This window comes from Megalobrama amblycephala, linkage group LG10 (assembly GCF_018812025.1).
Source record: "Megalobrama amblycephala isolate DHTTF-2021 linkage group LG10, ASM1881202v1, whole genome shotgun sequence".
NCBI classification, from domain to species: Eukaryota; Metazoa; Chordata; class Actinopteri; order Cypriniformes; family Xenocyprididae; genus Megalobrama; species Megalobrama amblycephala.
In genome coordinates, this window is record NC_063053.1 from 33242579 (window position 1) to 33267629 (window position 25051).

Here is a 25051-nt window from a genome sequence, read left to right on the forward strand (position 1 = left end):
ACAGATCTGGCAACCCTGGGGTACAGAACCAGAGAAAGTCACTGTGATAGCCTTGATGACATATCTAAAAAGAAAGCTCACATTTATGTCAGAAGAGCTTTTTTCAAACATTAGTAAATATTCAGTCTCCTACAATTGCCAGTTTGTAAGACATAAGACTTAAATAAATATATGCATGTTTGTATTTTTGAATTCGATTGATTCAAGCATTTACATGCTTGATTTTTTCCTGTTGATTATTTTTTCAGGTCTACACCAACCATTTCAATCCGATCGAAATTTCATTCAGATGGACCTCAACTGGATTGACTGAGGTGTTTACATGAAGGCTTTCAGTCCGATTGAGCCATCAAGTTCTAGGGGCCATCAAGCCAGTTCAATCAATCACTTTTTGGCCCGACAGTGGAAATCAGGATGATTTGGGTGCATTGAAACATAGCTCATTTAAGTCATAATTCATAATTCCATAATGATAAAACCTGTTTGGCAAACGTTTGCAGTGACAGGTGTGTAAAACACAGTAAATGATCCTCTCTGTTGAAAATCATTCACAGAACAATGCTAGCATTGCATAGTTTATTCACTTTATTCAACTATACATGCCTACAACCCTAAAATTAGATCCACTGTGGAAATGGGAACTGCTTCAGTCTCTAAAGCTTTTTAGGTAGTGTCAACTAATGTTAGTAAATAAGGGATATTGGGATATTTAGAGCATAAAAGATAAAAACCTAGACTCAGTTTCATTTGATTAAACTTACAATTGATACAATTAAGTATGTTACTCAAGTTACTCTTTGTCTTTTCTACCAGACTTTCAAACATTTAGTTCAAATCAATTATTATTTGTTGTGTATACGGTATGTTCTCAGAGCTCAGAGGTTTGGTTCAAGGCTTTGAACTCTTTATTAAAGAATTTTCTGAAATGTCTTCAGAGAAAACCGAATGAAAAACACGCTTCTGAGACCGATAAGTAGGCGGTCACAGCAGAGCTCTCAGTGATGCAAAAACTCACACGTATTTGCATGTTTTCAAATAAACAACATGAAAATGAACACTCACCTTCTGTAGCAGCAGGTGAACACAGTAGTCTTTGACCCTGCCATGAGGGGGAGCCCTTCCAGCCCTACAATGAGAGAGAGAGAGAGAGAGGAGGTGGTCATTTGTTGTTGAAACTTATTCAGCAATACAGCTACACAAACATATTCTTACTAAACTGCTTGCACAATCAAGCCTGCTTAAATGATCGTAGATATTCCCCATTTGTCTAGACTTGTCTGACTGCAGAGTGTGAGATATGATGGTGCTTAGATCACAGATGGGCTTTTGTCATTTTGAATAGTTGCTGTATGTGTTACTATGTGTATCTGATCTGAAGCAATCCTTTAGGGGATAAATGGAAATGTTTTGTCTTGAAAATATGAAGGGGGTTGGCACTGAGCAACACACTGGTATTGAACATGTACACAAAGTATACACAAACACTGAGGTGGCAGGAACCACTGAATCATGGAAACTATTTTGTGTTCTTATTTTTATAACTGACTAAGAAGAGGTGCGATGAAGAACAAAAGTGACTGAGGTCCATACTGCTGGATAAATGAAACAGCAGCAGTAGTCAAAACTTGAGGGAATAGTTTGCCCAAAATGGAAATTTGGTTATTGTTTACTCTCCTTCATGTCATTCCAAACCTGTATTACTTTTTTTACTGTACAACACAAAAGGTTCACTCTTTCCAGTATAATGGGAGTAGAAGGGAACTGGGATTGTAATTCTTCAAAATGACAAAAAAGCACCTTAAAAGTATCATAAAACAGCCCATATAACATTATGCACTATATATTCAAGTCTTCTGACATCATATGATAGCACTGTGTGAGGAAGTCAGTCATTATTCACAGCTAATTTTCTCTTAAATCTGCCTTTACTCTTATTGCCAAGTTGAGGAGAATTCATAGGAGGAAAAAATTGTCATCCGAGTCAGACCTTTTCAACGAATGGACTGGTCTGGGGAAATCCTGTTCCCTAGTTACTTTTTATTGAAAAGAATGGCCAGGATGTTCTTCATAAATTATTTTCTTTTTCCATTTATGTTCCACTAAAGAAAGCACAACACAAATGTAGATAAATTATTTTATATATAATTATAATTGTTTAAAGGTGTGGTCACATTTTCCCATTGCTCAGCGAAATTTCGAGAGCAAAATCGAGTAATTCCAATAGGAATCCGTGCGATTGGGAGTTTCACACGAGGGCCAAAAAAGTTCCCTATGCAGATTGCGCTTGTGTTCAAGTTGGTCACTTGAATTCTGCAAACATAAAGTTGCTTTGTTTGAAAGTGAATTTTTGCATAAGCAGTGCTTCATGAATCCATACACTATTGACAATGGACCTTTTTTTGCCCATGAAACAAACCAAAAATTTCACTAATGTGACTGCACATTAAAGGGTTAGTTCACCCAAAAATTCATGTTGTTCCAAACTAAGACATTTGTTCATCTTTGAAACATAAATAAAGATCTTTTTAATGAAATCTCAGAGCTTTCTGTCCCTCCATTGACAGTCTACTCAACTACTATTTTCAAGCGGGAGTGCAACACACGTCCTGAAAAGTGAAGCCAAAGCATTTCAATCGCCCCCAAGTGGCTGGATGCAGTATAGGTCATAAACCCCGCAATCTCCATGTAAACAAATGGGACGTGAGCCACTAAATGATCAAATTACACTTCAAATAAATGTTTACCAAAGATAGTTTCTGTCATTATAGGCAGTTTTTATCAAGCGTTCATTTTTTAAATAAGTTTGGTTTTTGTTATTTGTCAAAGTTTGAACTAAATTGTCATATACAATATGCTAGTCCAAGTATATAACAATTAGTTCAAACTTTGACCTGTGGAGGGCATTAATACACTTAGCAGCGTCTACACTGCCGGAATTCTAATAGAGAAGAAGAAGAGAGCTAGTTGAGCATTTATGGTTAAAATGTATATAATTTTTTATTTTTATTTTTTTAGAAAATGAGTGATGGTTTCTCTAGATAAGACACCTATTCCTCATCTGGGATTGTGTAGAACACTTTGAAGCTGTACTGAAACTGTAATTTTGACCTTCAACTGCTTGGGCTCCATTGAAGTCCACTATATGGAGAAAAATCCTGGAATGTTTTCATCAAAAACCTTTTTGACTGAAGAAAGAAGGACATGGACATCTTGGATGACATGGGGGTGAGTAAATTATCAGGAAATTTTTATTTGAAAGTGAACTAATCCTTTAAAGTACTCCATGTGACTCCAGTGGTTTAACCTCAATTTTATGAAGCGACACGAGTGCTTTGTTTGGGGAAAAAAAAACAAAAAAACATAATATACCACATTATTTACAAAATGTTAATCTCCAACAACAATATTTTGTAAATAAAGTGGAAAATTATGTTATTTTGTGCAAACAAAGCACAAGTCGCTTCATAAAACTGAGGTTAAACAACTGGAGTCACATGGATTACTTTAATGATGTCTTTACTACCTTTTTGGGGCTTGAAAGTGGTAGTTGCATAGGCTGTCAAAGGAGGGACAGAATGCTCACAGATTTCATTAAAAAGATCTACATTTGTGTTCTGAAGATAAACAAATGTCTTATGGGTGTGGAAAGACATAAGGGTGAGTGATTAATGACAGAATGTTCATTTTTGGGTAAACTAACCCTTTAACTTTGCATAGGAACTTTGAAAATGCTGCTTGCATTTGATGCAACAACATTATAAATACCAGATCCCCAGAAAAAAGTATGCAAATGAGGATTGGGCAGAAAAACACGTGGACAGTAACATCTGACGGAACACCCTCTGTCTCTCTTAAACCGGCAATTGGGTGTTTCTGAAGTGAAAGGCAACCAGAAGGGAACCACATGCTTTGAATCAAGGGAAAATACATCACATTTTCCACTGTGCCTCTGGAGAGGACAATCATCACAAACAGCGAGACAAATATAGAGAGAAAGAGAGCAGAGAGAGAGGGTTGTGGCTAAATTGAATGGGGATTCTATAATGAGATCATGGGAATTCAAGGGACCTTTGCCATACGCAGCATTACGAGCACACACACACAGTTTGCTGAGTTAACAGCAGCAGCAGCAGCATGTTTGGGTGTAGAATGTCTGGAGATGGGCAGTGTGGTCGTTTTAGCATGCACCTGGTGTCCAGCTAGTACTGAGGTGAACAGTTCTGATCCAGACTTTTCTGTCAGCGTGTTTCACGAACCGCTCCATGTCTTCCTGAAATAGAGCTCTCAACATTTCCGCCCACGCATCACGCATCTACACACGGACTCTCCTCCCACACACACTGCCCCACTAACCTGACAGCACTCTAAAATACTTCACAGCAGCAGATTTACTCGCAGTGAGTCACTTGTGGTGCAGCAGTCAAAACCCAGGGCTTGTAACAGGATGGTTGCTGGTTCGAACAAGGAACAAGTGCGGAACAAGTCATGAAGTATCAGCTCTGTGCCCTTGAGTACTTGGTTGCTCCAGGTGGATTGTCCTTGTAGTAGTTTCGCTTTGGTTAAAAGTGACCGTTTACTTGCTCCAAACATCTCCTACTCCTACTGTAAGCAAAATGACTCACTCTACTGTAACACCATGACCTACATGCTTAGATGCAAAACACAAGGGACCAGGTGCCTTTTCCACCAGCTGTTTGTAAGTTACACCTTAGTCTGGTATTGACGTAAAATTACAACTTGCGCAAAACTACTAAATATTTTTGCACGATTAAACTTATTTGAAATGTAACTCTACATATAAACTAAATATATACAGAAGCCTCCGACCAGGAGTAATGGTTGGAATAAAATAGCAGATTGACTGAAATGCATCAATATGCTCTTGTTTTACTTGACAAACAATTCATAATGACAAACATGATAATGCTGACATTTACACTCATTTACATTTTTAGACTGAGAACATTGTGTGTAATATCTTATGTTTTAAAGAAATGTCATTTCTTATGTTTTTTTTGTATCAGAATTTATTTATTTATTTATTCTGAATGCTATTTACATATAAAAATACCTATTGTGTTATTCATACTTATTAAGTATTATTGTATTTGAATGGAAACGTTTGTACTGTTAGTTATGTGAGGCAAAATAAGTTAGAATCAAGGATAAACTGAAATTCACAGCATTTCAACCCAACTTCTACTCACGTATTTGAAGGCAGATATTGGATAACGCAGGGTAAATGTCATATTATGCATATTACTTTATGGAGAGCTTATGAGCTACTAGTTATGTTCTGCCTTAAGAACTAATGGTGCAACCGAGTTTGTTACAAACTAGCAAGCAGTTACTAAGCCTATAGTGTGAACTTTACGTTTCAATTTATGTAAGAACTTATGAACAGCTGGTGCAACCCTACCCAACATCCAGGTGGACTAGTGACTGCACTGTATCCCAGCTGTCAGTTGGTGTATCTACATACACACAAACAATATTCAAACATCCCTGAAATTTCAAGGGCAAGTATGAAAGTCCAAGCTGGTTTAAGAGGATGATCAGCTGGACTAACAGATGATATGGTGAACAACTCTTTAGTTAATCATGTTCCAAACCACAAGTTCAAAAGAAAGTTCTTTCACAATGAAGATATTGGCATTATTTACTCTTCCTCACATTTTTCTGAACCTGCATGAATTTCTTTTTCTTCTGTGGAACACAAAAGATGAATTTATAAAATAAATAAATAAATAAATAAATAAATACCCAGGCCACTCTTTTCAGTACAAAGGAAGTGAATTGGAAATGCATTATCAAATGCATGATGCATGATCAAAAAGTAGTCCAACACCATATATACAACACCATATCCTGAGTCTAAAGCCAAAAGATAGCTTTGTCTGTTCACAGACCATAATTTAAAGTCGTTACTCACTGAAAATCTTCACATCAGCTCCCACCTCAGCTCTCCTGGGCACATTCATGAGTGTTTATCAAAGAAGTAGAGATTTAGTGAAGAAATTACTCTTGAGATCTTTTCAAATGAACTGATGTTTGATCCAAAATCTGTCTTAATGGCGCTTCTGGACAGATTTTATGACCTAATGATGCTGTTAACAGTCAAGAACCAGAAGACTAGTGAGTAACAACCCTTACAGTTTTCAATCTCTTTGTTATTTGCTATATTCCAAGTCTTCTGAAGCCACAAGTCATGTAGACTAAAATGACACTTTAGAGTTTTCTTGTCTGACTTGAAACTCGAAATCCGAAGTGCATGAAAAATAGTGTCCAGAATTTCTTCTGCAGAAGAGAGTCATTATAAACCATAAACATGAACTATAGACTATGACCTGACACATGAAACTTCAGACAGCAAAATACTTCAAAACCCAACAAAGGCCCTGTTTCCACCTGGTGTTAAGATGCATTTTGGTCGATCCGATCACAAGTGGACGAGGGAGACACATTCCTGTTTACACCTGATATTTTAATCTGTCTCTTTTGTCCACTTTAAACTACTTCTGTCCTGATTTCTTCGAAGGGAGGGTCTATGGGCAGGTAAATGTGTGGGTTTTTTCAGATCTTTTGATCTACTGAACAAAATAAGCTTGCGCAATACATATGAACATATGATACATATGAACGCGCCCAGAGATGACGGAAAACATACGGAGCGCATCAGTTTTCATTTCTGCTCTGACAGCCGCAAGACCATGCCAAACGGGGTGAGTGCGTGTAAGAAATCAGGAATGGTGAGAGAACATTGTGCAAGGTACATTTTTCATCTTCAAACCAAACTTGGGTCTCAGTCGACAAAGTTTAAATCCTATCTGGCTAGCATGATTCCCATAATGTTTACGCATTAGGTCAGTAGGTGGAGAGTAGGCAGTCTTTTGCGCTGTTTGAACACATTTGACCACATGAGCGTTTACACTATGAAAGCAATCTGGTCAAATGCAATTTCGACTACCTCTGGAAGTGGTTGAAAGTGATCCGATCGTCCAAAACGCATCATAATACCAGGTGGAAACGGGGCCAAAGTAACAAGGCAAACGCGAGGGCTTGGACGCAATCAAACAGAGAGCCAATGGCAAACAGAGCAGACCATCACATGACAAGGCAAACCAATGACAATATAACACATGAACCAAGGCAAGCATGTGACATGAGGGCAAGGGAAACAGATGGCAAGGAACCAGGAAACATGACTAAGACAAGTTTCAAAGCTAAAGTTTTTAATCTGTCTGATTTTTTTTACAGGTCAATGTATTAAAAACTCTATCTAAACTGTGTGACTAAAAGATTTAAAACGAAAACAACAACAACAACAACAACAAAACTCCCACAGTTTAAAGCTGTTTGGCTGTATTAATTCTTAATGAGGCAATACCAATGGACCACCAAATGAAGGCTAATTTATTAGAATTCAAACTGGTTTGTTTGAAATGTGGGAAAAATATTGATTTGTATTGATTTAATTAAAGATTCACATGCATGGACGCTAAAGTGGCACTGAGGTACCATGCAACTGATGAAGGTCCATTTGGAGTGTTTACTGCTGCAGTGGGAAGTCATTGTTCCACCTGATCTAAAGCCTTAACTGTCATCGCAAACACAGTGTTTGATTGTCACGTGTCGATAAAACGCCACAAGATGTCCAAATACAATGCCTGTGCCAATCAGACACACAATGATGAGAGAAGATCTGACATGTCAAATGACACTGCAGAGAGACAGCACAGAGGTGTGAAGGAGTTTAATGAGTGAAAGGGTCGAGCCTGAGGGGGAAAAGAGAGACTGGAGGTCACTGCAGTTCTGTGACAGCTGCTTAAGTGCAAATTTCAGACGAGGACTGTCATTAATTAGTAATAAAGAGATAACAAGCCAGACCCTCTACAGAGGGTGATGTGTGCTTTCATTATTGCGACTAAATAAATGTGGAAAGGTGGCAGGGGCATTAGACAAAAACAACAGTATTTAGCTTTACCAAAACAAACAAAGAGAAGTGTCAGATTCACACAAAACAGACAGCTCATGAACCGTCTGATGCATTCTGCGCATAAAAATGGCAAGAGCCAGCATAAATCATCTGATCCAATCTGATTGAACTGGCATCTATGCAATTTCTGGGCGTCGAGGTGAACAAGCTTTTAACAGCCTGTCAGGAAACAATGTTTCAAAAGCTGCTACAATGAGAGCTTCTGGAGAAGCAGATATAGCTTACATGTGAGAGTACACATTTTGTACCCGATACATTTTTTTATTAATAGTTATTATTGGTCACTGTGACATTTTACAACCTGAACTAACTTTTCCTGGTAATAAATAGATCAAATTATCTGACATTTATTATGAAGATACTTACGCACAATCATGAGGCTCAGCAATGGTCCTCTCAGGCCCTGTTTACACCTGGTATTAAGATGCGTTTTGGTCGATCGGATCACGAATGGGTGACACTAAATACAGGTGTAAACCGGGTCTAAAACGTTTTGAGCTTGTCCACTTTCGACCACTTCCAGAGGTAGTCGAAAATGCATTTGACCGGACTGCTTTTGTAGTGTAGACGCTCATATGGTTGAATGCATTCGCAACAAGAGACCGCCTAGTCTCCGCCTACTGACCTAATGCGTAAACATTATGGGAAGTGCGCTAGCCAAATGGGATTTAAAGTTTGTCGGCTGAAGACCCAAGTTCGGTTTGAAGAGGAAAAAAATATCAAGCACAATGTTCTCTCACCATTCCTGACTTCTAACACGCACTCACAGCGTTTGGCGTAGTCTTGCAGCTCTCAGAGCAGAAACGAAAGCTGATGCTCTCCACATGTTTTCCTTCATCTCTGAGTGCGTTCATATGTAAATTGTGCAAGCTTACTTTATCCAAGATAGAAAGATCGAAAAATAGATAGAAAGATAGAAAAAAAAAAAAAAACATATTTACCCGCCCATAGACTCTCCCCTTGAAGAAATCAGGAAATCACAGAAGTGGTTGAAAGTGGACAAAAGAGATGGATTATCTACTACTCTGGATTGTCTACTTGGGATCCAATCGACCAAAATCTTAATATCAGGTGTAAACAGGTATAATTTACTTTTATTTTTTTTTTTTCCCCATATTGCATTTATAGCATTTTCAAGCAGATCAAATGTTCTTAAGCTTTGCTTTATGTATTTCCCTGGTGTCAAAATCAGGTATATCTAAACGTCAGGAAACTTGATTCTTGGCCACACGTCAACTGCCTTTAATTTAAGCACATAATTGTTTGTTTTACTTCCGTTTTCAGTTTCCCCTGCTAAATCCAGTCATGTTTAAGGATGTTTTGCCTCTCAGTCAGAGGGAGCGTCTTGGCAGTGAAAATGGCATCAATGCATACCCTGTATACAGTCGTGCTCAAAAGTTTACATACATTTTTATTTAGCACTGTGTTGAATAAGATATTTTGCATAAAAGATTTTTACATATAGTCAAAAAATAGCTGAATTTATAAAAATGACCCGTTCAAAAATGTACATACCCTTGATTCTTAATACTGTGTCTGATTACCTGGATGATCCACGACTGTTTTTATGATTTGTGATGGTTGTTCATAAGTCTCTTGTTTGTCCTGAACAGTTAAACTGCCCAATATTCTTCAGAAAAATCCTTCAGGTCCTGCAAATTCTTCAGTTTTCCAGCATCTTTTGCATATTTGAACCCTTTCCAGTAGTGACTGTGTGATTTTGAGAGCCATCTTTTCACACTGAGGACAACTGAGGGACTCAAACACAACTATTAAAAATGGTTCAAACATTCACTGATGCTCCAGAAGAATTTGCAGGACCTAAAGGATTTTTATCCTGAAAGAGTATATTCCTCTTCTCCATTTTCTGATTAACTTGCTCAAAAATGCACTGTGGTTGCTCAGACAGTCCCTTTCTGTCTAGAGTGGAGTTCAGTGATTAGCAGAGACCAGACACCATCATTTTTCATTGAGAGGTAATGAATTAAGGTGGCATATGCGACACTGGCCAAAGTCTGAAAAAGTCAAGCAACGTTCGGCTTTGTGTAAAAAAAATGAGAAGCGATGCAATGTGGCAATTACCAACAGGAGTGAAGACAATCACAAGATCCGCCTGCTCAAAGAGTTGGATACTGCAGTCTAGTTAGAACGCCTACACACAACCAACAGCAAAGCAAGTTGATGGCCTTCAATTATTTACTGAAGAGAAGATAGCAAGAGATTGAGGGGAAGCAATTTGTCACTTGGAATCTACAATAGATTGTGGTGTTGCTTGCTTTATTTCTGTAGCACGTGTTTAGTTGCTGTTGCTAGTGAAGAGTTGCTTGTCAGTTGCTAATGTAGGAGATTCAGATAGAGTTTCAGTTCACACAGTTTGGTTTTAATTTGTTAATTCAAGAGGTGGCTAGGTTGTGAAGCAATCATTGACTTACTGTTTAACAAACAATTAGCACTGACACAGAAGCATCAGCCCTTGTGTAAAGATCTAGACAAGTCCACTGAGCAAGACAACGACAAGGCGCCAAACACAACATTAAAGGGATAGTTCACCCACAAAATGAAAGTTCTGTATGACTTTCTTTCTTCTGCTGAACACAAAAGATGACCAAAAACCAAAAAGTTGATGTTTGGCGACTTCCATAGTATTTATTTATTTTTTCTTTCTGCATACTATGTAAGTCAATTGACTGTTTGGCTACCCATATTGTTCAAAATATCTTCTTTTGTGCACAGCAGAAGAAAAAAATTCACAGGGGTTGGAAACAACTTGAGGATGAGTAAATAATAGGGGTGTAACAGTATACAGAAGTCACGGTTCTGTACGTACCTTGGTTTTGGGGTCACGGTTTGGTACGATTTCGTTACAATAGGAAAAATGGTCACGCTTAGTTTTAGGGTCCAATTCTCACTATTAACTAACTTAACTTCTGCCTCAAACCCCTAATTACTGCTTATTGGTTAAGATTGTTAAGCTTAGGTATTGGGTAGGACTAAGGGATGTAGAATATGGTCATACAGAATAAGGCATTAATGTGTGCTTTATAAGTACTACTAAACAGCCAATATCTAGTAATATGCATGCTAATAAGCAGCTAGTTAATAGTGAGAATTGGACCCTAAACTATAAAGTGTTACTGGAAAAAGCAATAAATCCACAATGCTAGGTTTCTTTTTATTTATTTTGAACAGACAGTGCAAATGTACAATTTGATCCACTTAAACCTTAAGCCTAACCTTCCTATACAGTACTTAATTTTCCGTGCTCCACTCCGTTTTGCGTACAGTTGAGAGTGAGAGCCTTTTCAAAGTATTCTCCTTTGTCCGTAAGCACAGAAAGATGCATTCGATGCATGCATGCATCTAGAGGACTTTGTTTTTCAAGCGGTCATACGCACATGCACCGTTCTTCTTTTGCTCTGTTTCCTATTGTGATAGTTAGCAAACCGCGTTGCATTACCGCATGCGCCCCCTTCTGGATTGGAGTGTGGCTCGCTCCATACCCTATGGTTCAGGATGAATACATGTACTGTTACACCCCTACTAAATAATGATACAACTTTCATTTTTGGGTGAACTATCCCTTTAAGTTCTCTCTCTTTTGGCTTGTACTGTATTTATCATATTCTCTTATTTCCCCTGCCATGTCATATCATGTGTCTACAATACAAGACTCAACAGTAAGGATTTTTTTCTGCATCAGGAGCTCCGGTGCACATTTCCACTAGCCCAGAAATATGACTTTAAATTTATCATAAGTTATTATAAGGACACATGGCAGCAGCTAACCAAGGCAGCAGTAAATTCATAAACGTTGCTGGTTAATGATGCCATATATTACAAAACATCACTGATTGGTTTGTAATTTTTAACTCATTCTTACTGATGCTACTAAGATTATCATCATGCTTTCTGAAAACAAAGCAAACATTTAAGTTTGCAAGGAATAAAAATGTATATACATTATCATAAAAATCGCTGACACAATAGGACATGTGACTGTTCCATCAACTGGCCTGAAACTCTCTTACACTGCCCCAGGCCATCCTTACTCTTCAGCACTGCAGTACATCCCACGTTACATTTACAGAATAAAGTGCATCTCTGATCACCTTCACTCTTCTCTGAGCTGCTCTTTCCTTCTTTCCTGTGCCAGTCGGCTGTCAGCAATGTTGACTTCATTCCAGGCCTTACCAGTCAGTCAAGCCTGTATTGGCTTTAACTGAGGAACCATATAGGCAACACCGCAGCCCTGTCCACTCAAACTAAAAATTGTTCTCTTAAAATTGTTCTCTCTTGTTCATTCTTAAAAAATGACTAAACTTAAAGGGATAGCTCACCCAAAAATGAAAATGTGATGTTTATCTGCTTACCCCCAGGGCATCCAAGATGTAGGTGACTTTGTTTCTTCAGTAGAACACAAATGATGATTTTTAACTCCAACCGTTGCAGTCTGTCAGTCATATTATGCATGGCAATGGGAACTCCATCTATAAGAGTAAAAAAAAACACAACAGTCAAATCCAAATTAAACCCTGCGGCTCGTGACGACACGAAACAATCGGTTTGTGCGAGAAACCCAACAGTATTTATATCATTTTTTACCTCTAAAACATCACTATGTCCAACTGTCCTCCACATCCGGTGTGTGAGGTCTGATCACGCTCTGACAACGGAAGTGATGTCTCGCACTCATTGAAGCAAAGCGCGAGACATCACTTCCAGCATCAGAATGTGTTTTTTGACCTCACAAACCGGATACTGAACGCAGTTGGACATAGTGGTGTATTAGAGGTAAAAAATGATATAAATACTGTTCGGTTTCTCACACAAACCGATCATTTCGTGTCTTAGGACATCAATGTGTCGCCACGAGCCGCAGGGTTTAATTTGGATTTGTCTGTCGTGTTTTTTTGACTCTTATAGATGGAGTTCCTATTGACACGCATTATAAGACTGACAGACTGCAACGGTTGGAGTTAAAAATCATCATTTGTGTTCTACTGAAGAAACAAAGTCACCTACATCTTGGATGCCCTGGGGGTAAGCAGATAAACATCAAATTTTTGGGTCAACTATCCCTTTAAACTAAAACGAAAACTGAAAATATCATAAATACTGTTATAGTATATGAATAATACTAAAATAATACTGCTGACAATCAAATGTCTGGCTATGGAGACAAAGCACATCAGCAAAATATCCTACATCATTGACTCACAGTCACACACACACGTACGTTGGGTTTTAATGGGGACTTTCCATAGACATAATGATTTTTATACTATACAAACTGTATCTTCTATACCCTAACCCTAAACCTACCCATCACAGAAAACTTTCTGCATTTTTACATTTTCAAAAAACATAATTCTGTATGATTTATAAGATGTTTTCCTCCTTTTAGGTCAGGGAATAACACAGAGTACTGCTCTGCAGCAAGACCACAAAGAACAAGGGTTGGGATTTGAGAACTGGTTCTTATTCAGAACTGGTACTACTGCTATTTCCTAAATGTCTTTTGCAGATAGAGAATTAAAACACTGAAAGTTTTTCCTAGGCCACTGAATCAGGGTCGTAGCAAAAGAAATAATGTATTATCTCAGTCGTCAGCTTGCAGTATGAATTAAATATGATGAAACAAGATTCATGCCGCAAAATAATACAAAAAGCAACAGCACTGACTGTAAAGAATCACTGTACGCTGTGTCAGCTGGTTATTAGAAGAGAACAGCTTGTGTGGGATTAAATGAATGGCACTGCATTCACAGTGGTGTGTGTTTGTGTGTTGAACACAGTACTCAGTGTGCAGCAGGGCTGTAATGAAGATGGGGAACCAGAAAACCCCTCTCGTCCTCCCTGCATGCTCACACAGCGGCTGAAATATTCAACAGAGGGCTAGTCAATAGCATAGCACCCGTAGAATCAATGTCATTCAAGCAGACATGAGAGAGCCAAAGGCAGAAAAAAACATTTGTGCATTTTTTTATTTGTTGGGCTATGTACAACTGAATGTTTTTCTAGCCATTGCGTCATATCTTGCTGTTTATTAGCACCTCATGTCATGAGTGCTTGGTTTTGAAGTTGAAATCAATAGGAAATTAAAATTCACTCTTTAATGCTCCTGGTCTTACTGTGAACAATTCATTTGTGCATGCTATTCCTAATGGAAAAATATATCTTTATCTTCATTATCTTTCATACAACCTCTCTATTCTCTCTAATCGCACAATCCATGTTTTTAATGCCCACTTACATAGAGTTACATATCCTGTTTAATATCCCTGACCACACTTGCTGGGTTTCCATGCAAAGTTTGGCATATTGCATGAAAAATGTTGATTGAAAAATTGTCGATTGAATAAAATGTGTATAAAAACATATCCACTCTCTCTCTCTCTGCACATAAACTACAATGAAAACATTTACTGAATCAATTCCTAGATGCGCATCAAAAAAGTAATGTGACTGAATAATTCAGTCAGAGAAGAAGCTATCTGTTATAAGTTTATACCTCTCAAAATAGTCATAACACAATTAAAGGGAAAGATCACCCCAAAATGAAAGTTTTGTCATCATTTACTCACTCTCATTTTGTTCCAAACCTGTATGATTTTCTTATGTGGAGCACAAGATATTTTGAACATTGGAGTCCATTTCTCAAAATGCCTTCTTTTATGTTCCACATAAGAAAGAAAGTCATACAGGTTTGGAATGACATGAGGGTGAGGAAATGACGACAGAACTTTATTTTTTGGCTGAACTATCCCTTTAATACAAACATAACAGTGGCTTTCCCAGTGGCTATAACTTCCTTCTATTTCTATTTTGCATAAATTTCATGGTGTCAATTTCATTCTATTGAACTCATCAGAAGTTAATGCTGCTATTTAAAATTGTTGCAATATTCAGATTTTTCGCACCAATTAAATTTGCAACTTGGACAGCAACATATTTTTGTTTTAACTTGTTTAGTTTTAGCTATTTTAGTACTTCAATTCAAAATAAATAAAAATAAGAAATGTTGCCTTGTAAAGGTATATAACCATAATCTTAAATAATAATAAGAGCAATTTTATTTCACGATAACTATATATTGTTATTTTTCCTTTAAATAAGGTTTAAATCATCAAAGTTTTTGATACCATTGAAATTACATAATTCCTGTCACCAATTTCAATGTCACAAAAAACTAATACTAGCCTGTTAAAAAACTCTCAAGCTAATTGAAGACAAGTAAACAGTCAGTGATAAAATAGAACCTACCTGAAAAACTTCAAACACTAGAAATTAGTACTACATAAGTTGTATAAATTAATCAAATGTATAAAAAACACTGCTATCTTCACCGTGTTAAAAAAATACATTTATTCTTATTAAAGAGACACAAAAGTGATTCAGTCAAGAACAGTGAGAGATTTCCTCTTTTTTGTTGTTTGATTAACATTAACGGCACAGACATCAGCAGGTTTATTAGGCTGCTGTCACTTTAAGACCAAATGCACTGATCTAATATACTGTTACACATGTGTTTTCTTTCTCAACTGTTTATGTTCATTTAACACATAAATGACTGTTTACTAGGATACTTGCAAAGACTAACACATAAAAAAAAAAAAAAAAACTCAGTTCAGTACTCACACACTCTATGAGCAGCAGCTTCATGTGCGCACATCTCTCAGACAGCGCTCAGAAACATCTCTCAGCGCGCGCATATAGACAAATGAGTTCGATTTTGCTGCTTATTGCATTTCACTTATTTTTAAACCACAATGCTTTTAAACATGCAAACAATAAGCTTTCATGACCGCGCAGCACAGCAAAGTTACGTGGGCACAATAGAGACGATAGTCCAAAATCTCTACCAGTTGACACATTTCTACCAGTTAACCATGTCTACCGGTATATTGCCCACTCATATTACCTTGCTAACTTCCTAAGATAAAAGTTTAATTTTATTTTATTTCAGTTAATGTTTATTTTATTTCAAGCAATGAAAATGTATTTTTATGATTTTAGTTTTAGTTAATGATAATAACCCTGGTTAGAGAGTATAAACTCCTATTAAAGCACATGATTTTGAAATTAAATACTTGATCATTTATGGGTGTATAAAGACTATTATGGAAAATATATTTCACATTGAAAGTAAAAATAGTTCAAGTTTGAAAAACGTCTCATTCTGTCCTATTCCGCTGCATCTCGTGACTGAGTGTAAGAACACAACCCGAAGGGTTCAGTACAGGCAGAAGGAGAGAGCACGAGAGTGTGTCGTGATGACTGGAGTCAGATGAAAGGATTTCTGGGGGAACACGTTTGTAAGAGCGTGCGTGCATGGGAAATCTGCAGCAGCAGAGAGAGACTGCAGGAAACGCTGATTACTGCAGTGGTGGAATCCCTTGCCTGGAAAGGAGGGTTACCCCTTGCCTCGCCTCTCCTCTCCTCACGCCGGCATCCCCCACCCTCCCTCGCTCGCTCTGAATCCTAGTGTTTCCCTGTTTGATATGCAACAACGCCCCCGCTACCCCCGCACTGCGCTGAAACAGCTCAGCAGAATGCATTTCACACCGCATACGCATGTACGTGCACGTGAGGATTTCGACACAGGATGTGGCCGGCACATAACACGAGCACAAGCGGTGTTAATAAAACACCTTAACACATCTACACACTCTCATGCCTGTAACATTAATCACTGTGTGCTGCAGCACTTTGTAGTATTACTGCAGACACACACGGCCATCTGAGTCTTTCACACAGCACACAACAGCCACATGTATTTCACAGTGATCGTTATGAACACATTCATTAAGAGCATGAGATGGTAACACACATGCACTAATATTTGATTGATATCTGTTGTTCTTAAATTTTTACACCCCTTACTACTTACAGTTACACCCTAACCCTTAAAGAAACCATCACATTTTTTAAATTTAATTAAAACATTTTCACAATTTAAGATACGCTACCATTATATGTACAAGCACGAGCAGGACTCTTTAAAAAAGTTAAAAAAAAATCAATATGCCCCTATTAAGCTTTTTCAGATATTATCTAGTTTGCAATATGGCTGTTTGTGAAAGTAAAAGGTGTGCAAAGGTCTATAGAGTTATTGTCTCCCCAAAGAAAGATCCGATTCTGAATGGCCTGAAATGAGTCGTCAGTAATTCCAGTCTTACTTCCTGCACGAACCAACATAGGTTTGTGACAAATTTGCATAAAGCCAGCCAATGGTCTTCATTGGCTTCCTGCGAACAACGTCTACTTTGACCCGCCCTCAAACACTGTAATTGTAGCTGAGGCCTGGAAGAGATTGGTTCGTGTTGTCGACATGTTGAGAAGACTTTGCAAGCGCTTCAAAAGTACTTTAAAGCAAGCACTTTAAAACTGATGCCATCGTTCATATCACCATCAAGTGCTGAGGAAGATTCCAGAACTGAAATTCAAATATGGTAATGGCCGTTTAGTTTCTGACACGCACTGTAAGGGCTCTACAAATCACAACAGACTGGGCCATCTGACCAATCAGAGCAGAGTAGGCTCTCGGAAAGGCGGGGTTTAAAGAGACCAAATCCCTGATCAAACCATTTCAGACACAGCGAGAAATTAGGTGATGCTGCAATGTATATTATGAGAAATTTAAAGTGTTTTTTGACCTTGGATGCATATAAACCTATTCTAGGAGACCTACAAAACAAAACCAGGAACCTTTAAAATAGCATAATAGGGGCAACTTTATAATAATAAACCAAGTCACACTGTGAGATATAAATTCACAATAACTAGAAACTCACAATTTTGCAAAATAAAGATGCAATTACGAGAAATGAAGTTGCAATTATGAATTGTAAGAAACAGTCACATTTATGAAAAATAACTGCAGTAATGAGAAATACTCACAACAGTGAGATATATAGTTAATTCCAAGAAATGAATTTGGAATTATGAGAAAAATAGTCTGCAATTCCAAGAAATAAAAGGAAATTATTGGATAATACATCAAATTAAAATGTCAAGAAATCACTTCATTTTTTTTTTTTTTTACTTTGGAGGTTGAAACAGTCTTCCATAATTAACCAGATAATTAATCAGATTTCCCTCCCACATTTAAACCTCTCAATTGTCTTAAACAGTGATAAATTACATAAATATATATCTTTTACCATGGCAACAATTTGCATTTACATGGCAACCATAATTTCTTCCAAAATAAGTCACTGCATTTATTTCTACTAATGCAAAACTGCAATATAAATGAATATGTGATCTCCTGCAAAAAAAAGTGTAAGCTTTCATAATTGTTTTAGCAACATAGTAATTATATAATTGTAGTGTTTTGCAGAAACTTTGGTAGCATTATACATTTGTCAAAGCTTCCGTGTTGTTTAGCCATCTCTAGTACTGAGAGCAACCTTGTGGGAACTAGACACTAAACTAGGGATGTTTGATGTAAAGTCTGCTATCACAAGTTTGTCTTATTATTTCCCTAATGCATTCTGTTGCTGTCTGACCTTTAAAAAATGAAACACAAAACATTACAGCCATATGCCTGAACTGTATTTGAATATAACACCACATTTACAACTCTTAGCAAAATAAACCTTTCTGCATCTGTATCTAAAATCAGTGCAGCTGAATCATCCTGTTTGGATTCAGTCGGGTCAATGTTTTACAGTGCAGTGAGATACACTGAAACAGACAGATATTCATAAACTCAGTATGATGTCATAAATGTTTGTGTATTACAGTGAGGTTTAGGGAAATGTGAGACACTCATGCTGCTCGGGCAACCATTAGCCAGAATCATGTTTCTGAAGAGCTCTACTCTATTCACAAATCATCAGTACTACAGTTTCACAAATAGTATCCACCCACACTGCACTTAACTGAACTGAATAGATTTTTACACTGAACATAGTAAAACACCTAAAAAAAACACTTAAGCTCTTTACCATGTGAACCTGTGATGACTAGGCTTATTACTTTTGCATCTAACTAAAGTAAAGGTCATTGCCAGAGTGCATGTAAAATTATTTTGTGCATACAATATCAATTGGAGTGTTTTGAGGCATCAAAAAGCATTGAGGCCTCACTGAGATCCACATATCAGTGAAATGTATTATTGACTTGTACTTATTAATTTCACTTTGTTGCAAGGCAACATATCAAATTGTTTTATTTTTTTAAGTTTAAGTAAATTTTATTTTATTTCAGCTTCATTTAAATTGCTTAAAACAATTTTTAATAGTTTTAGTTAACACTAACTGGACTGTGTGCAAGACAACGTGAAATGAAAGCAGCAGTGTAGCATCTTGTAGATTGTAATTTGTTAGAAATAAACAGCTTGGAAAAAGCTGCACATTTTAAAACAGCTGTCACGCTAATGAAAGATGCCAAGTTGTAGCCTTGTTACTTCTGTTAGTTACTTCCCAACATTGGCACACACTCACGACCAAACCGGTTGTCTCTTCTTTGTGTAGAGAACAAAGGTTGAATATTTATTCAGGCTTTGGTCATTTACAGGACTGACAACCACATTCTACAATTTCTGACCGTAATTTCTGATCAGACAGTGACATCCAAATTTACATTAAATCTAAGTAGATTGTACAGAGCCGAACTACACAACTATCACAATTTCAGGACTTCTGTGTTCTGTACACATGCATGACAATAATTTAGTAGGGGTGGGACAATATATCGATTCTCGATTTGCAATACAATGATTCTGATATTTTTTCTCTCTCGAATCGATTCTGAGCTTAGTTTTAACAGCAGATGGCGCTCAAGGCTAGTTTTTAACCACACTCAAATGGTCACGAAGAAGAGTGCTGGACAACGATCGTGCGTTCTACTGAGTCACGTAAGTAGTTAAATATACTTGCACCTCGGTTCAGAATGCTTTTATGATGCGAGATCTGTAATTCGCCTTTTTGAATTACAGATGAAAACCTTTTTTTTTAAATGAAAACCTTTTTGAACTTTATGAATGATTATTTTAGGTTTAAGTGGAGTGTGTAAAGAAACTGCAAGTAAGCAGAGTACGGGTGTTTCTAAAACACGTATAGTAGTGCCATCTGCTATTAAAAAAACTAAGCTCAGAATTGATTCGAGAGACAATCGCGATACATTGGAAAATATCAGAATCACTTCAGATTCTTTGTATCACAAATCGAGATTTGATGTATTGTCCCAGCCCTATAATTTAGTGAGTTTACTCCCGCATTTAAATGTGCTTGTTACTCCTAAAACGCATGGCCTTTTGTGACTCAAACACAAAAGCTTAACTTTTAACACAGCAGGTCATTCAACAAGAAAAAATTGACTAGCTCAGATGTGTTCTTTTTTCCAGATTCTGGGCCGCTTTCTTTTGACAATGTGTCTCAAAGTGTGCTTTTAACTCACAAAAGTTTAAAGGTGCCCAAGAATGCTTTTTCACAAGATGAAATATAAGTCTAAGGTGTCTCTTGAATGTGTCTGTGAAGTTTCAGCTCAAAATACCCCATAGATTTTTTTTAATTCATTTTTTTAACTGCCTATTTTGGGGCATCATTAACTATACACTGATTTTTTCAGCGCACCGCCCCTTTAAATCGCGTGCTCCCTGCCACACGAGTTCTCGACTATATTACAGCGCATTTACAAAGTTCACACAGCTAATATAACCCTCAAATGGATCTTTACAAGATGTTCGTCATGCATGCTGTATGCATACATCGAATCATGTGAGTAAAGTATTTATTTTGATGTTTACATTTGATTCTCTATGAGTTTGAGGCTATGCTCTGTGGCTAACGGCTAATGCTACACTGTTGGAGAGATTTATAAAGAATGAAGTTGTGTTTATGAATTATACAGACTGCAAGTGTTTAAAAATGAAAATAGCGACGGCTCTTTTCTCCGTGAATACAGTAATAAACGATGGTAACTTTAACCTCATTTAACAGTACATTAGCAACATGCTAACGAAACATTTAGAAAGACAATTTACAAATATCACTAAAAATATCATGCTATCATGGATCATTTCAGTTATTATTGCTCCATCTGCCATTTTTCGCTGTTGTTCTTGCTTGCTTACCTTGTCTGTGCACAGATCCAGACGTTAATACAGCCTTTCCTTGTCTAATGCTCGAACATGGGCTGGCATATATGCAAATATTGGGGGCGTACATATTAATGATCCCGACTGTTACGTAACAGTCAGTGTTATGTTGAGATCCGCGTGTTTTCCGGAAGTCTTTTAAACAAATGAGATTTATATAAGAAGGAGGAAGCACTGGAGTTTGAAACTCAATGTATGTCTTTTCCATGTACTGAACTCTTGTTATTCAACTATGCCAAGATAAATTAAATTTTTCATTCGAGGGCACCTTTAAGCCAGAAACATACTGTACCTCATACATGATTGGTCAATTCAATTCAAAGTTAACACAGACCCATTGAACATACTTAGGGGCCATTTACACCACACCATTTTCAACACAAAAAACAAAAAAACAACGGTTTTAGTTTTTATGCATTTTGGCCATTCATTTACACAATAAGGCAGTTTTAAGGACCTGAAAATGCTAATTTTTGGAAGCGGGTTTCAAAAGTGTACGTTTTTGAAAAGGATACAATTATAGCCTCTGTGTAAACTACAAAAACACGAATATGTGAAAACGGTAATGTCATGCGCATGCGTATTACGTGTTCAGTCTATAGGCATGCAGTTTTTCTTTACAAAGTGACATCGCCAACTACAGGCCTGGCAGCATAATACAGCATTTTTAGTCATTTTCACGGATCCATGTGAACAGGGATTGCAAGTTATTAAGGGAACAGGGAAATGCGAAATATCTCGCAATTCTGACTTTATATTATGGAATTCTGACTTTATAATTCACAATTGCAAGTTTAAATCTCGCAATTGTGAGAATTTTATATATATATATGTGGCGGAAACAAGCTTCCATACATTACAACATTATAATGTATCAAAAACATTTTATTTTCTAAAGATTACATTTAACAGTGTTAATGATTTAAACGTTTTTTTTTTTTTTTTTTTTAAATATTAACTTTAATTGAGCATTAGGTTATAATAAAGATAATCCAAATGTTAAAATAGGAATAGAAATAGAAAATAGAAATAAAAATAAGCATGCACAATTAAACATCCAATATCAATCGATGCCAAGTAAAATATAGGGAATAATTAATAAAAATAAAAAAAAATCCCTAACTGGCCAATAACAAATATGGCATCTCAATGTATTGTGCATTAAAATTCATTACTTTAAGAATTGAGAACTGACACATTTCAGAATGCAACAAAATACAAAGCTAGAAGTGTTTGCATGCATGTATTTGTGTAGAATACATTTTGTTTTCCATGTTGAAATGAGTGCACAGCCGACCCAATGAGTCATATGTAGACAGATGGCCATAGGCTCCAGAGTAGAGTGAGTAACCCAACAACACACAACCACACTAACCTCACACATGACTCACTGGAGACCTCTCAGTGACAGTTGCGCATATGTGCACACGAACACCAGCAACTGAATCACTGGAGAATCTTGGACTCCTACAACACAACCTCATGGCAGTTCATAACCGTTTTATAATCTTATTCATAGATTTTCGTTCAATCTGCTTACGCCCCAGTGACGGGTATGTTTAGAGGTGGGGTTAAAGGTGGGCCTTCATGCTTACTTTTTTCTAATAACTGTACATTTTTGTACAATTCACATCATACGAAATCACCACCTCAAAAAACATAGTTATGTTTTCCAGTGAGATCAGGTTGGCTCCTACAACACTGGCCTCCTATTCTGTAGATCTGCAGCTGATTGTTCTTCTGCAGGAATGATATTTGCTGGTAGAAATGCTGATGGCTTATGTATCTGAATGCTGGCGTCTCTGGTGCCAAGCCAGGGTCTGCTAGGCTAGGGGGCGCAACTGGGCTGGGACGAAGGGAATTAGCCCTTTCTTGCTTTCCTTCAGTCAAAGTTTCCACTGCTTGTCTGCCTTCTCTTTGTGGTTCATGTCCTCAGTGTGGATATGGCTGGGTGATTCGGCAAAAAAAAATCACTATAAAACATCTTTAAGCCTTTTGACATTAGATAAGTATTTTGGTATTTATTTATCAGCTCTGAAACAACTTAAAATTATGTTGTTGTATTTTTATAAAAAAATCAGAAACATTATTTAGACCAAAAACACCATTATAGCCAAGTAATTGTAAATATAAAGAAGTAAAAACAATATTAAATTGTTAAAGCAATATTTCTATATATAAATAATGTTTAATTTACTAAAAAACTGTCAGTTTCAGTGAATAATTTAAACTCTGATTCATAAAAATAATTCAACTCGCCAGCTCTAATGCCATTTTTCTTATTGAAATGTTAATTAGAGATGCTAATAATACACCTCCGCCTTGACGCTCATTCTCATATCTTATACTGATGAGATAGAGGATTGTGAAACTACTCTAATGACAGTCTTTAGAGAAACTAATGGCCAATAAATAGCTCATTAAAATCAGTTAGATATTCATAATTTTGCAAAATTTTGCATCATGAGCAAAATCAGTGCAAATACATCATGAATATTTAATACATCACCCAGCCAAACGACTTAGTAAATAGTTATTAATAAAAATGAGACAAAGACTTGGACAAGACTTACAATTAGTGTTTGTGGAGTATTCGAAAAACAGTCTTCTAAGATTCTGAAGAGTGTATTCGATGGACACTTTACTATCCCATAAGGCCACGGAAGAGGATTTGTGAATGTCGTTGAAGTGACGCAACTAACGCCGTAGGTCACATGACAATGAAATTCATTCATACTACACACATTCATATATATTATAGAACATACTACTATACAGTATGTGATTTCGAACATAGGTTTCGTGTTAATGTTTGTGAAAGCTGCCATTAATTACTTGAATACTGAATCCTAAAAGCCTTTAGGGTGATAATTCATCCTTATCAAAATAATTGCAAATGTATTACTTATAGATAATACAATCTGTAGGGTTTTCAATTAACAACCACACGCACAAACTAAACATAAGCTCCTTGGAGAGATGAGAAACAATTAAAAACAAATGATTCATTGAAGCGAATCAATGAACATATACAGTCACATGGGTTTACAGAAACAATTGGCCAAAAGCAATCAGGGATAGGTTTTCGTGATAAATATTGTTTTTGTTTTTTTGCAAACTCAATGAAACCAGGATCAAAGATGAAAATGTCATGACCCATTCATTTCGCTAAGAGACAAGAGACTGAATCAATATTCATCCAACTCTTCAGCTTCACTCGTTCACTGCAAAGATTTTGCACGGTCGAACGGGTGCAAATGGATTTACTCTGTATTGAGTCCATGGCTATCTAGCTAAAAAACAGAAAAAAAAAGGCTTTCCACTGTAACATCACTAAAATGTGATGCCATTAAAATCAAATCTCATCTCTTCAATTCACAGTTGTGGCCCATTTCTGTTAATGATGCCGTTCCTCTCTGACACACACGCCTCCCAGGAGATCAGATAAAGATTCAAGCCTTAACCAAAGAGAAAGTTCCAATTCAAGTGTTCAAACAAACTTCCCCTTTAAAATTATTCAGACATTAAGTACATGTTGGTCATGAAAATAAGAATACATAAGTATTGTATGTATTAATTTATGTTTACTTTACTGGTACATAGGATGGGACAGTAACAACACCAACTTTTAACTGTTATTTTACACAAAAAGTTAGCATAAAGGTCTATGAGTTGGCTAAATCTATAGTCAAGGTGCACCAGACAGCATAATGAGAAAATGAGTCAAAATTCAGTAAATGGAATAAAAAAAGGAAAAAATAATTATAATAAAACTGAAAATAATACAGACATGTCTTTCTATTCTATTCCATTCTATTCTTTAATCTTATACACTGAAAAAAATTATAAACGCAACACTTTTGTTTTTGCCCCCATTTTTTATGAGCTGAACTCAAAGATCTAAGACTTTTTCTATGTACACAAAAGGCCTCCTTCTCTCAAATATTGTT

General features: G+C 36.7%; 1 protein-coding gene across 1 annotated transcript in view; it reads right to left on the minus strand.

Moving 5' to 3' along the window:
* mcu (mitochondrial calcium uniporter) overlaps positions 1–25051 on the minus strand; it is a 104359-nt gene that overhangs the window by 20465 nt on the left and 58843 nt on the right. The window contains exon 3 of the mRNA XM_048205815.1: positions 1063–1126. Within this exon, the coding sequence (XP_048061772.1) occupies positions 1063–1126 (64 nt within the window). The remainder of the gene's footprint in view (positions 1–1062; positions 1127–25051) is intronic.